Source organism: Doryrhamphus excisus, chromosome 16 (genome assembly GCF_030265055.1).
Source record: "Doryrhamphus excisus isolate RoL2022-K1 chromosome 16, RoL_Dexc_1.0, whole genome shotgun sequence".
NCBI classification, from domain to species: domain Eukaryota; kingdom Metazoa; phylum Chordata; class Actinopteri; order Syngnathiformes; family Syngnathidae; genus Doryrhamphus; species Doryrhamphus excisus.
In genome coordinates, this window is record NC_080481.1 from 8,160,847 (window position 1) to 8,173,119 (window position 12,273).

The following is a 12,273-nucleotide window of genomic DNA, read 5'->3' on the forward strand; positions in this document are numbered from 1 at the left end:
TAACTATTGCAGATTCAGTCTTCCCAGCCTGGTGCAGGTCTACAATTTTGTTTCTGATGTCCTTTGACAGCTCTTTGGTCTTGGCCATAGTGGAGTTTGGAGTGTGACTGTCTGAGGTTGTGGACAGGTGTCTTTTATACTGATAACCAGTTCAAACAGGTGCCATCAATACAGGTAACGAGTGGAGGACAGAGGAGCTTCTTAAAGAAGAACTTACAGGTCTGTGAGAGCCACAAATCTTGCTTGTTTGTAGGTGACCAAATACTTATTTTCCACCATGATTTGCAAATAAATTCTTTAAAAATCAAACAATGTGATTATCTGGATTTTTTTTTCTCATTTTGTCTCTCATAGTTGAAGCGTACCTATGATGAAAATTACAGGCCTCTCTCATCTTTTCAAGTGGGAGAACTTGCACAATTGGTGGCTGACTAAATACTTTTTTGCCCCACTGTAAATGTAGTTAGAATGTTTTATTCTGGTGTTAAACCGTGCCAAAGTCTCAGATAATGAGGTGTGTACATTTGGAAGTCAGCCCTGAAAGAAGTTTGGGATGGCTCAAAACACTCGGTTTCAGAAGGCGTGGTAAAACTGTTCTTTTGTGATGTCACAGAGGAGTGGACTTCCTTATATGGGTGTAGTTGTAAGCCAGATAAGCTCTCTGCCCTCCCCCAAGCTCTGCTTTAAAACAGAGTGTTTTTGCAGGAAGCACGAAATCCAAAGAAATGTAGCTGAATAGTATTATGTTTTTTGGTAGCAGATGATTGTTTGCTTTATGCATAATTGTAGCTGTTTGAAACTTTACGAGATCAGCAATTTTTAATAACTGTGATTTTAGGAATAAAGGGCTGGTATGTTTTCTATAAGCGACATCATGGGTTCCCCTAACTGACTTTTTGTAGCACAGTTGAGAGACTTTTATGCTAGTTATATATGGTAACACTAAAAAGCCATAGAGAGCATAGCGTTATATTTGGTCCAGAACAAATCTTGCTTTATTCAGTATTGAAGTATTTCTTGCCACTTTATGTTGTATAATGGGCTCATCATTTCCAGCCCATATTATCATTATAAATGTATTTCAATTTCCCGTCAATGTCCAGGCGGGCGAAGAGTGGTTAGCACGCAGGCCTCAATTTGTATTTGCGCGTGGGTATCCTTTATGCTATTACCAAACACCATTATTTTTACTTGAAATAATAATGTGTATAATGCTATAATGTGTTTAGTGGTGATGTTTATGGTTAACAAAAAAGCACCAATATCTTCACTCTTGTCCAGTGACCTTAAGAAAGAACTCAACTTCAGTTCAGCTTGATTGCCATCTACTGGACAAAAGTGGTCAACGTCACACTCCCAACACAGTGGAAGTCGTCATAAAGAAGCTTCTGTAAAACGTGGCCACGCTAAGGGGTCTGAATAGTGAACTTTGGTAAATAACACGGGCTCATGTGTTAAGAAGAACGATTCGGTGAACGACCAACCAGTCAATCAACAAGAAATGACCAAGTCATGGAGAAAAATCAACTGTGAGACCATAAAGTGTATTTATTGTAACACACAGTTGCTCTTAATAATTGTTGCCACTGCCCATTTTTACTGGTGTTTGCCCTTTGTCAAAACGTCATACAAATCAAAGCTAGTATTTCTTTATACATTATGTCTATACGTGCAGTTATGTTCGTTCATGAATTGCTAATGTGTTGTATGCAATTCGTGTGTTGTTTCGCTTTCTATTAAGCGAACCTTTCCCGCGGTTTAGTAATACAGTCTTAGCGAATAGGAACGAGACATTCACTTTTCTGTGTTTATTCTATCCAATCAAGGAGAAGGTTTCATTTCAGCCAATAGCGTGTACCTGTGTGCAAGGTGACAGCCAGTGGGTGTTGAGCCTAGTTGGTAAAGTAAACCAATGGGAGGCTAGCAGCATTGTGCGACTCAAGCAGGGACAACCGGGCTCAATTCGCCGCGTCTTCACCCGGCTGGTCTTTTTGGATCACTGCAATGGCGGAACAGCAGCAGTTCTTCCTCTTGCTGGGGAACCTGATCAACCCTGACAACGATGTCAGGAAACAATCAGAGGTGAGAAGTCTTCGGGTCCGTTTGAATCGACTACTGTCGAGTGTTTAGACTGTACCCAAGTCAGGGCGCTGGTTGGTTGGCTGAAGCTAACCGCCCTGCTAGTTGATAGCCCACGTGCAATGGGAGCCAACACTGGATAGTCGTCAGCTAAAGCTACCATGCTAGCCAGCTGGACCATGTTGCGTAGTTAGCTGGCCACGGTCAGGCTTCAAAACAGCAACTGTCTTCGTGTCACTCCTGGATTTGTGTACACATACAAGCGTCTTTGTCACGACCGGTCGCTTAGCTTGGAAGTAAAATTCCCCAATGATCGCAAATCGTCTAAATTGTTCAGCTGATATGGAAGATAGGCGTGAAGCTAATGGACTACTGGAAGTAGCATCGCGCTACATGGCGCAAGCTACTTCCCTGTGGCTAACTTACTTATCGGGTACACAGTCGCATCGTTCATTTGTGTTGCGTGTGTGGAACAGTTGTTTGATATTATAATTTGGCTATTGATTAAATTCTCATTCATTAAAACAAATCAGTGCGGGTTAAGAGTTACGTTAGCAACCGTAGTGGCCCTTGCTTTTAGCGTGTAAACGCAATATAAATTGCTATGATGTGCTATTTCACGTCACCCAAGATGCACCCGATTTCATTTCGAACCCATCTCCGACTATCCACTCTGATCGAATCAACGTATCTCGACTGGTCTGTTCGAGATGACCCATTCACTTTTCTCAACCGTGACGACCCGCTTGTGGAGTCAAAGCTTTGTTACAAATCTTGCTCTCTCCAGCACCCGAAAACCAGTTGGATGTGACAGTCTGTCTTTATTAAACTTCCCTCACCGGTCAGCACTTGTACTTCTTTAAAACGAGGACTGCCTACCTCCATGCTACTACACGATAGACGGTGCTAATCCTTTCGCAAAGAGAGACAAATATCTGTATCTATATATGTTGTGAACCATGACAGTATTCGTGTTTAATAAACGATAAACAATCCTACCGCACACCAGGGCAGGAAGTGGCTTTTGTTGACATGCGCAGTTTCTGATTCATCTCCTGCTGCACTGCCACTGCTTTGATGCTGAGCTGTGTTGTCATGCAAATGAATGCTAATTCATTCATTTTTAGCAAGCAGAAATTCAGGGTCCCTTTGCTTGAGTTACCTGATTGATCATAGATTGTATTCTCCATGGTTTCACTCTTTTAAAGGCTGAAATGCTTTCGAAATGCATGTTTTTAAAATATAAAACTCCCACAATGGGATGAAAATATCCTTTTGTACCCATTTCATCCTTTGCTGGAAATTAAGAATTTTGTTAGTCTGTCCGCATTCACTAACCGTCTACCATTATAGATCTTATGCAATATATAATAATGTACATTATGTATTTGCAGGAGACCTATGACACCATCCCTGGTCAGACAAAAATCACCTTCCTGCTCCAGGCTGTCAGGGAGCCATCTGCTGCCGAGGAGGTACGTACCCATCGGCACACTTACTTGGATCCTACCTGCATGTGTGAAATATTTCGGTGGCAAATGAAGGCCTTCGCAACTGTTTGCCATGAGTCATGGCTTTGGTATATTAGGAGCCCTTGTGTTGATCCTGAATCCACCAGCTGCTTGGTCCCTCAGGCTTGCACGCCTTCTCTTTACCTCGAGGCTGATATTTTTAGTCTTGAAATGGGAGCAGGCAGAGAGGTGCTCACTCCAGGCATGGGATGCTGCTGGTTTGCTATGTAGATTGCAAAATGACCACATAAATCCGGTTGATGTCATGACCACAACATGTAAAAGGCTTCATGTAATATAAATATTTTTTCCCTTCAGGTTAGGCAGATGGCAGCAGTGCTTCTACGGCGGCTCCTGTCCTCCTCCTTTGAAGAGATCTACCCAGGTCTGACACTGGAGATGCAGACGGCCATCAAAACAGAGCTTCTGGCCAGCATCCAACAAGAGACTTCGCCAAACATCCGCAAGAAAGTCTGTGACATTGCGGCTGAGCTTTCCCGTAACCTTATCGGTAATATATCAGCACTTTGTTATATTTGATTTATGAAATTTGACAGAACAGGTTTGGATGACATGTGTTGTTTAATCCAGATGACGATGGCAATAACCAGTGGCCAGAGGCACTCAAGTTTCTGTTTGACTCTGTCAACTCTGACAATGTTGGCCTGCGAGAAGCTGCGTTGCACATCTTCTGGTAAGATTGTACCCGTTACTGCGGCTATTTGTTTGGATTTTTTTCCCCAGTGTGTTGATAAAGGGTGCTCCCCAGTGTGCTCACAGAGTTGAGGTTTTTTGAGGTGCAAATGCAAAGTTGTTTTCAGAGGTTTACTTTTCCAATTGACCATGTAGAGGTACCACAGATTTTCAGAAACTTGGGGTTTCACTCCATTTCAAGACTTTTCGTGGCTAATTTTCTGTCTTTGCTTCCTCCCTTCCTCCAGGAACTTCCCAGGGATCTTCGGTAACCAGCAGCAGCATTACATGGAGGTTATCAAACGTATGCTTGTTCAGTGCATGCAGGACCAAGCAAACCCACAGGTAAATATATCATGAAAATGTGGGTCAGATAATTTGGTGGACTCTTAAATAATTTTTGTGCGTCATCCTCCAGATCCGCACACTGGCAGCCCGGGCTGCTGCCTCCTTTGTTCTGTCCAATGAAAGCAACACAGCCCTACTGAAGCATTTTGCTGACCTACTGCCAGGCATCCTGCAGGTTTGGAGCTTTTCTGTTCTTGGCCGGATTTTGCATGACCCCAGTACATATAAACACATATAAAGTACGTATAAATGCCAACCTAAATCTAAAAGTGGAAAGAAGTCTTTGTATTCCCTAAAATAATGTAGCATGACCGATCAAATGATACTCAGTCTTGTGAAGCTTGTGATTTGTCCTCATTAACCCTTGCCATTCCTGGTTCTGATCAGGCAGTGAATGAGTCCTGCTACCAAGGAGACGACTCTGTCCTCAAATCTTTGGTTGAAATTGCAGACACGGCACCTAAATATCTGAGACCTCACTTGGAGGCCACACTGCTGCTCAGCCTGAAGGTTTGTTTGAAAGCATCAATATTGCACTGCCCTCGATAACGCTGCTTTACCTGGATACATGTCTTCAGCTTTGTGCAGATACCAACTTGACCAATATGCAGAGACAATTGGCACTGGAGGTCATTGTCACTTTATCAGAGACGGCAGCGGCCATGCTGAGGAAACATACTACACTTGTAGCTCAGAGTGGTGAGGACTTGTTTTATGATGCCATTCATAACTATATCAATTATTTGGGAATACTGATTGGTATGCATTGGTATAATACTGATTGCTCTGCATGTTCAGTGCCCCAGATGCTGGCTATGATGGTGGACTTGGAGGATGATGAGGATTGGGCCATGGCTGATGAGCTGGAAGATGATGACTTTGACAGGTAACGTTTATCTTTCTTACATATATCCAATATAGTGCAGCATTTCAATCCCGATACCAATATTGGCATCCCTCAAACGGTCTACTGTGATGCCACTGGATGCTTTTCACAAATAAACACTTAATAATAATAGTAATAATAAATATTATTAGAATTATAATCATACAAATACGGTTATACGCTATGTAACTTAAAACAAACGTGACATTTATTTTAAACATCTTGTCTCAACAAAATAGTCGTTGTTGAAATTGGTCAACTAAGATGACATGTTCTCCAAGTGTTAAGACAGGTTAGTCATAATAAATTGAAAAGATGAAAATCCAATTAATGCTGTCACCCAACAGTAACGCTGTAGCTGGAGAAAGTGCCCTGGACAGAATTGCCTGCGGTCTGGGAGATAAGATAATTTTGCCCCTGATCAAGCAGCACATCATGCAGATGCTGCACCACTGTAAGTAAGCACACAAACCCAGACTGGCAACGACGATGTTCTCTTGAAGTGATCTCCATGTTGATGGCTAGCTGACTGGAAGTACCGCCATGCTGGACTGATGGCACTGTCTGCCATCGGGGAGGGCTGCCACCAACAGATGGAGGCGACTCTTAATGACATTGTTGAACTGGTACTAATGTTCTGTGCGGACTTGGTAAGAGCCTTTTTTTTATATTTGAATGATTATTTATTGATTACAAATACCAACCAGGAAACAAATCCTCCTCAGCATCCCAGGGTGCGGTATGCTGCCTGCAACGCTATTGGACAGATGGCCACAGACTTTGCACCAACCTTCCAAAAGAAGTTCCATGGAAAGGTACTTGGCAGTTGAGAGAGAGAGAGAGAGAGCCCATTGAGAAGATTCAATGTGTTGACTAAAATCTTCCTCCTGTTCAGGTGATATCAGCACTGCTTCAGACTATGGATGACCACAGTAACCCCCGAGTGCAGGCACACGCAGCTGCAGCCCTCATCAATTTCACGGAAGACTGCCCCAAGTCTTTGCTTATCCCTTATCTTGACAACTTGGTTCAGCACCTCCACGTCATCATGGTGGCCAAGCTGCAAGAGGTACCCAAAGCCTCTTCTGGTTTAGTCATCCTTCTGCTTTCGGAAGTTCTTCAGTGTCCTTCCTTATCAGTTGATCCAAAAGGGCACCAAGCTGGTCCTGGAACAGGTGGTGACCTCTATTGCGTCCGTGGCCGACACAGCAGAGGAGAAGTTTGTACCATATTATGACTTGTTCATGCCCTCGCTCAAACACATTGTGGAGAATGCCGTGCAGAAGGAGCTGCGGCTCTTACGGGGCAAGACCATTGAGTGCATCAGCCTCATTGGCCTAGCTGTCGGCAAGGAGAAGGTACAGTGCAAGACTGAGGTTGACATGCTGATGATGTGTTCCGAACTTAAGTCCTTTTTCATTTTCCTGCCAGTTTATGCCAGATGCCTCTGCTGTCATGCAGCTGCTCCTTAAAACCCAGACCAACTTTGATGACCTGGATGATGATGATCCACAGGTGAGTAGGCTTGGCACTACATTGGTTTTAGGTGGTCTGTGGGGTTTTAATGATGATTTCCTTTGGGAAGATCTCCTACATGATCTCAGCCTGGGCCAGGATGTGCAAGATCCTGGGGAAGGAGTTTCAGCAGTATCTACCAGTGGTCATGGGCCCATTAATGAAGACTGCCTCCATCAAACCTGAGGTGGCCCTCCTTGACAGTAAGTTAAGTTGGCCTTCTAAGGACACAGGATCTTGAGAGGTTTACTGCAAAAAAAATCTCTTCTAGCCCAGGATATGGAGAACATATCTGAGGATGATGGCTGGGAGTTTGTCAACCTTGGAGATCAGCAGAGCTTTGGCATCAAGACCGCTGGCTTGGAGGAGAAGTCCACTGCCTGTCAGATGCTGGTAGGCATCCCACTCTGCTTCATCAAACCTTTGATGTTTGTTGATAGAAACCAAGGATATGGTTGTGTTACAGGTGTGTTACGCCAAAGAGCTGAAAGAGGGTTTTGTAGAGTACACTGAGCAAGTGGTGAAGCTGATGGTTCCTTTGCTGAAGTTCTACTTCCACGATGATATCCTTGTCTACAACTGATGTGGGATATTTTCTCTGGATAACATGTCAGTGTTTCCTTGACTGTATCACGTGTGCGGGTGGCGGCAGCGGAGTCCATGCCATTGCTGCTGGAGTGTGCACAGGTTCGAGGGCCAGAGTACCTCACCAACATGTGGCTTTTTATGTGCGACGCCCTCATCAAGGCCATCGGTACAGAGCCAGACCTGGACGTCCGGTCGGAGATCATGCATTCTTTTGCCAAGGTAATAAACGTTACTGGTTCCTGGTGGTGTCACAAGAGCTGTGATATTTCTGACATCGGCCAGCACTTCATTTTCGATAATGAATTAGGCAGCAGCTCTTCCCTCAAGCTAATCAGAAGGTGGAAGTTTGCAAACTTGCATGCCAATATCGCTGATATCGGTTTGATCCTTTTGTCTCCTAGTGTATTGAGTTGATGGGAGACGGCTGCCTGAACAACGAGCATTTTGAGGAGCTAGGTGGCATTTTGAAAGGGAAGCTGGAGGAACATTTTAAGAACCAGGAGCTGAGGCAGGGTGAGGCTTCATGACCAGATGTGCTGGAGATGGAAGACTGGGCTCTTGCGATATTGGTCATACTAACACTTTCTTCACAGTTAAGAGACAGGATGAAGACTATGATGAGCAGGTGGAGGAAACCTTGCAAGATGAGGTGAATATTTGACAGGTAACATGGCTACATGAAACTGAATGTACTTCTAATAGGTTTCGCTTCCTCCTCCTCTCAGGATGAGAACGACGTGTACATACTGACCAAAGTGTCGGACATATTGCACTCGGTTTTCAGTAGCTACAAAGAGAAGGTGCTGCCTTGGTTTGAACAGCTGCTGCAGCTCATTGTCCAGTTAATAGTAAGTCTTTGTCTTTGGATTGCCAGTGAAGGAATTGAGGGCTCTGAGTTTGTTCTACATTGCACAGCCCGGTTCTGCCCCCATCACATCTTCTGGTTGAAGTCTTAACCTACTTTTTGTCTTCCAGTGTCCAAACAGGCCGTGGGCTGACCGACAGTGGGGGTTGTGTATTTTTGATGACGTGGTGGAGCACTGCAGCCCGTCTTCCTTCAAATACGCAGAGTATTTTCTGCGGCCAATGTTGCAGTCTCTGTGCGACTCCAGCCCTGAGGTTCGGCAAGCGGCCGCCTACGGTGTTGGCGTCATGGCACAATATGGAGGAGAGAACTACCGTCCGTTTTGCACAGGTACTAGAAACTACTAGTGATGTACTATATAGTACTGCAAACGATGCCTCCTAGACCGCTCAATTTTCGTGTTCCAGAGGCAATCCCCATGCTGGTACGAGTTATCCAAGCGGCCGACTCGCGCGCCAAGGAGAATGTCAACGCCACGGAAAACTGCATCTCTGCTGTTGGCAAGGTCATGAGGTTCCGGCCCGAGTGTGCAAACGTGAATGAAATCCTCCCCCACTGGATCACCTGGCTGCCTCTCAATGAAGATAAAGAGGAGGCCGTCCACACGTTTGACTTCCTGTGTGACCTCATCGAAAGGTGCGGCAGCTGATTCATTCCTGTCCTTTTGGGGTTTTCGGGATCCCTAAACTGTCTTTGTCGCCACAGCAACAATCCCATCGTCCTTGGACCAGAAAACTCCAACCTGCCCCGACTCTTTGGCATCATTGCAGATGGAGTCGCAAACGAATCGGTGAAGCACGAAGACGCTTGCAGCAAACGTCTGGCAAATGTTATCCGTCAAGTGCAGGTGAGCATATGTAATACGTGCACCTGTCAATTCACATGCCCACCATTGTCTACAACTACCATTTCACCATTTCACTTCATACGTCCATGCAGGACTTCCAGGGGATTTACAATTCACATTACATCCAAGTCATGTATTTAGTTGTCATGTGATATGTTGCATGTTTTGAAAGCAGCTACAGTGTATAATGTAGTTTGTATTCAGCCCATTAATGTGATGCTCATTCATTTGACAGGCAGAATGGAAGAGTAAAAGTGGAAGCGTTACCTTAGCTGTAACATGTAGTGTGCAAATTCAGTGGCATTTGTCAGCATACAACGATCATGTGCTTTTTCATAGAAGTCGGAGGATATCGATCAGCGCATCCCTACTTAATGCATAACTGTTCTCTAACATCTGTTGCATATGTACAGTAGTGTAATACAAACCAACATTGCAACAAAAAAATCCAAACCACTTTTTTCCCATAGTTTGGTTGGGCCTGCGACTTAAAATATGTAAATTTAACATGTGCTGCCTTTTAAACTAAAGTGGGGTGGTGCTTGTGTTTTTTGTGGCTGCAATAAATCATTAAGTGATGCAGTCAGATACACAAATGGAATGATACAGCACATACTGGAAGCTTTCTGTTATGGAATACTCTTCCGCCTTGGAGTGATGTGCAACTAGATTTTATAGGATACCTATATAGATTGAGCGAATGTGGCATTTTAGATAGAATTGTTGTTCAATCATTTTCAGGTTTAGCTCAGAGATTGAAGCTGCTTTGCCAGCCACAAACCTACCGAATAGATTTTAAGGATGACATGATTTCATTCTTGTTGCAGGTGTCGGGAGGTTTGTGGTCACAGTGCACATCAACACTGAACGAGATTCAGCAGAAAGCCATACAGGATCTACTGAACACCGCCTGAAACTCCTGGTCCCACCCCCACTCTTAAGAAAGCCCCTGAAGAAAAGTTGACACTCCTCCTGATCTGCAGAGTGCGTATGGACACTGGCTCCACACCCCCTACAATCCCTCCGGCCTATTGTACAGCCCGCAATCAACAGACTGGAGGGAGCAACCATGGAGGAGACCCTGACATCGATGTCTAACCCAGTCTCATGTCCTTTTAGCTAGATGTTTCTCACCATTGCCTCCTTGTGACTTGTCTGGCAAGAGACACGCCCAACACAAACTCACCAATTGGGATCCGATGGGGGTGATATTTTGGGGGGAGGGTAGGACGAGAAAGGACGTTGTATTGGACTGCACAGTTGAATGAGGTGAAGATGCACACTGGGCAAACACTGCCTGTCTCCTGTGAATTTTTTTTTCTTTTTTGTTACCAGGAAGGGGGAGATGGTCTCTGTCAGAGGCGATGTTTGCAAAGTAACGGCATGTTTAAGTGGCTAACTAGTGAACATAGTGAATTTACTTCATCTGGGAGATTGAATGGTGACTTTTAAGCAGCTTTTTTCCATAGCCTTCCACATTGATCATCAGAGGAAATGATCTTGTCTCAGCCTGTAAGGCTCACTTTTAGGTAGCAGTGGCTTGGGGCAGGAAAACAAAGAACATTGCAGGATAAAGACTTGTAGAGTATCTGTGTGTGCAACCATACTCTTCTATATGGTGTAACCCTGACTGCCCAGCAGGTATGTGATGGGATTTCACAAGCTACAAACAATAAAAGTGGAAAATTCATCTATCCAGCTTCTTCCGCTTACCTCATTACCTGATGGTGTCATCATGGAAGACCCAGACTTTCCTCTCTAGCAATTTAGTCCAGCGCCTCACCTGAGGTGTTCCCAGGCCATTTCAGAGTCTTGTCATGTCCTGGTTCTTCCCTGAGGCTTCATAGTGGTCGGACACCTCCCCTGAGAGTCATCTTAACCAGATGCACAAGCAGTCTCATCTGGAAAATTCAATCGTTTTTATTTTTATTTTGATATGAAGAGAGATTCCTTTGGAGGTGTTCACTGCATCTCGTAGCTTGTCTCATTTTTACATTTTAGAACAGTACAGATGGTTTACATGACTATGATCATCACAACTTTTTATTAGAGCTTTTTTTTTAAAAGTAATTTTGCCTCATGAATCTTTGGATGTATTCTGCTGTGCACCTATGAATCACAACTTCATTTTTGCTGAAAACCACCACAGTGCCATCATTTTCAGAATTTTAAACATTAAAATCAAAGCCGGTTTTCATTTTTCAAAAATAATTCTGTAGAATAGCAAGACCAGGCTTTGGTGGTAGTTACGTCAACTGATGTGATTGCACTGTTTGTATGTAGGTGCCATGACAACACCATGCATTCTGTGTAATTGTGAGAAGTAGTGCTAGTTCACCTTTTCACTGAACAATATTCCACCAGAGGCCGCTGTTTCTCAGGCATGATTTTTTTTTTCCAGATTTTCAGACGTGGGCTGCACAGCGATCGAGTGGTTAGCGCGCAGACCTCACAGCTAGGAGACTAGGGTTCAATTCCACCCTCGGCCATCTGTGTGGAGTTTGCATGTTCTCGCCGTGCATGTGTGGGTTTTCTCCGGGGCTCAGGTTTCCTCCCACATTCCAAAAACATGCTAGGTTAATTGGTGACTCCAAATTGTCCATAGGTATGAATGTGAGTGTGAATGGTTGTTTGTCTATATGTACCCTGTGATTGGCACCTATGGTGTACGTCTTCGAATACAGCAAAGGCAGAATACCGTTTTTTTTTTTACTTAAAACGAACACTTTCTTCCTGTTAGCATTGTCTTTGCGACAATGTGTTTAGCTACAGTGTACGAAAGATGAAATAAGTATGACGCCCGCTAAGACAGAAATTACCACCCTCGTTTATCGCAAAGTATGATTCATTGGTTATTAACTTGAACGTAGAACAACCTGTTAACAAGCTTCTAAATAGTTTTTTTCTACATTAGAACCCACTAGACAGACAAACCCCTTAT

General features: G+C 44.1%; 1 protein-coding gene across 1 annotated transcript; it reads left to right on the forward strand.

Annotated features, from left to right (window-relative positions):
- Positions 1-1,914: 1,914 nt before the first annotated feature.
- kpnb3 (karyopherin (importin) beta 3) lies at positions 1,915-11,026 on the forward strand. Its single transcript, XM_058050663.1, has 26 exons — positions 1,915-2,082; positions 3,474-3,554; positions 3,909-4,101; positions 4,182-4,284; positions 4,532-4,628; positions 4,702-4,806; positions 5,019-5,141; positions 5,210-5,330; positions 5,430-5,517; positions 5,865-5,971; positions 6,043-6,167; positions 6,243-6,332; positions 6,413-6,586; positions 6,657-6,875; positions 6,949-7,032; positions 7,103-7,235; positions 7,304-7,425; positions 7,499-7,595; positions 7,667-7,839; positions 8,022-8,133; positions 8,214-8,269; positions 8,346-8,468; positions 8,596-8,815; positions 8,893-9,121; positions 9,191-9,332; positions 10,160-11,026. Exons 1-26 carry the CDS (start codon positions 2,005-2,007, stop codon positions 10,244-10,246), a joined length of 3,282 nt encoding a protein of 1,093 aa, XP_057906646.1. The 5' UTR covers positions 1,915-2,004; the 3' UTR covers positions 10,247-11,026.
- The last annotated feature ends 1,247 nt before the right edge of the window (positions 11,027-12,273 follow it).

What these genes read in the sequence shown, in the direction of transcription:
- kpnb3 (XM_058050663.1), top strand. Translation starts at nt 2,005, where the DNA reads ATGGCGGAACAGCAGCAGTTCTTCCTCTTGCTGGGGAACCTGATCAAC. An exon ending in GCTTTCCCGTAACCTTATCG is followed by an intron (nt 4,102 to 4,181) that starts GTAATATATCAG and finishes TGTTTAATCCAG; the next exon opens with ATGACGATGGCAATAACCAG. An exon ending in TACACTTGTAGCTCAGAGTG is followed by an intron (nt 5,331 to 5,429) that starts GTGAGGACTTGT and finishes CTGCATGTTCAG; the next exon opens with TGCCCCAGATGCTGGCTATG.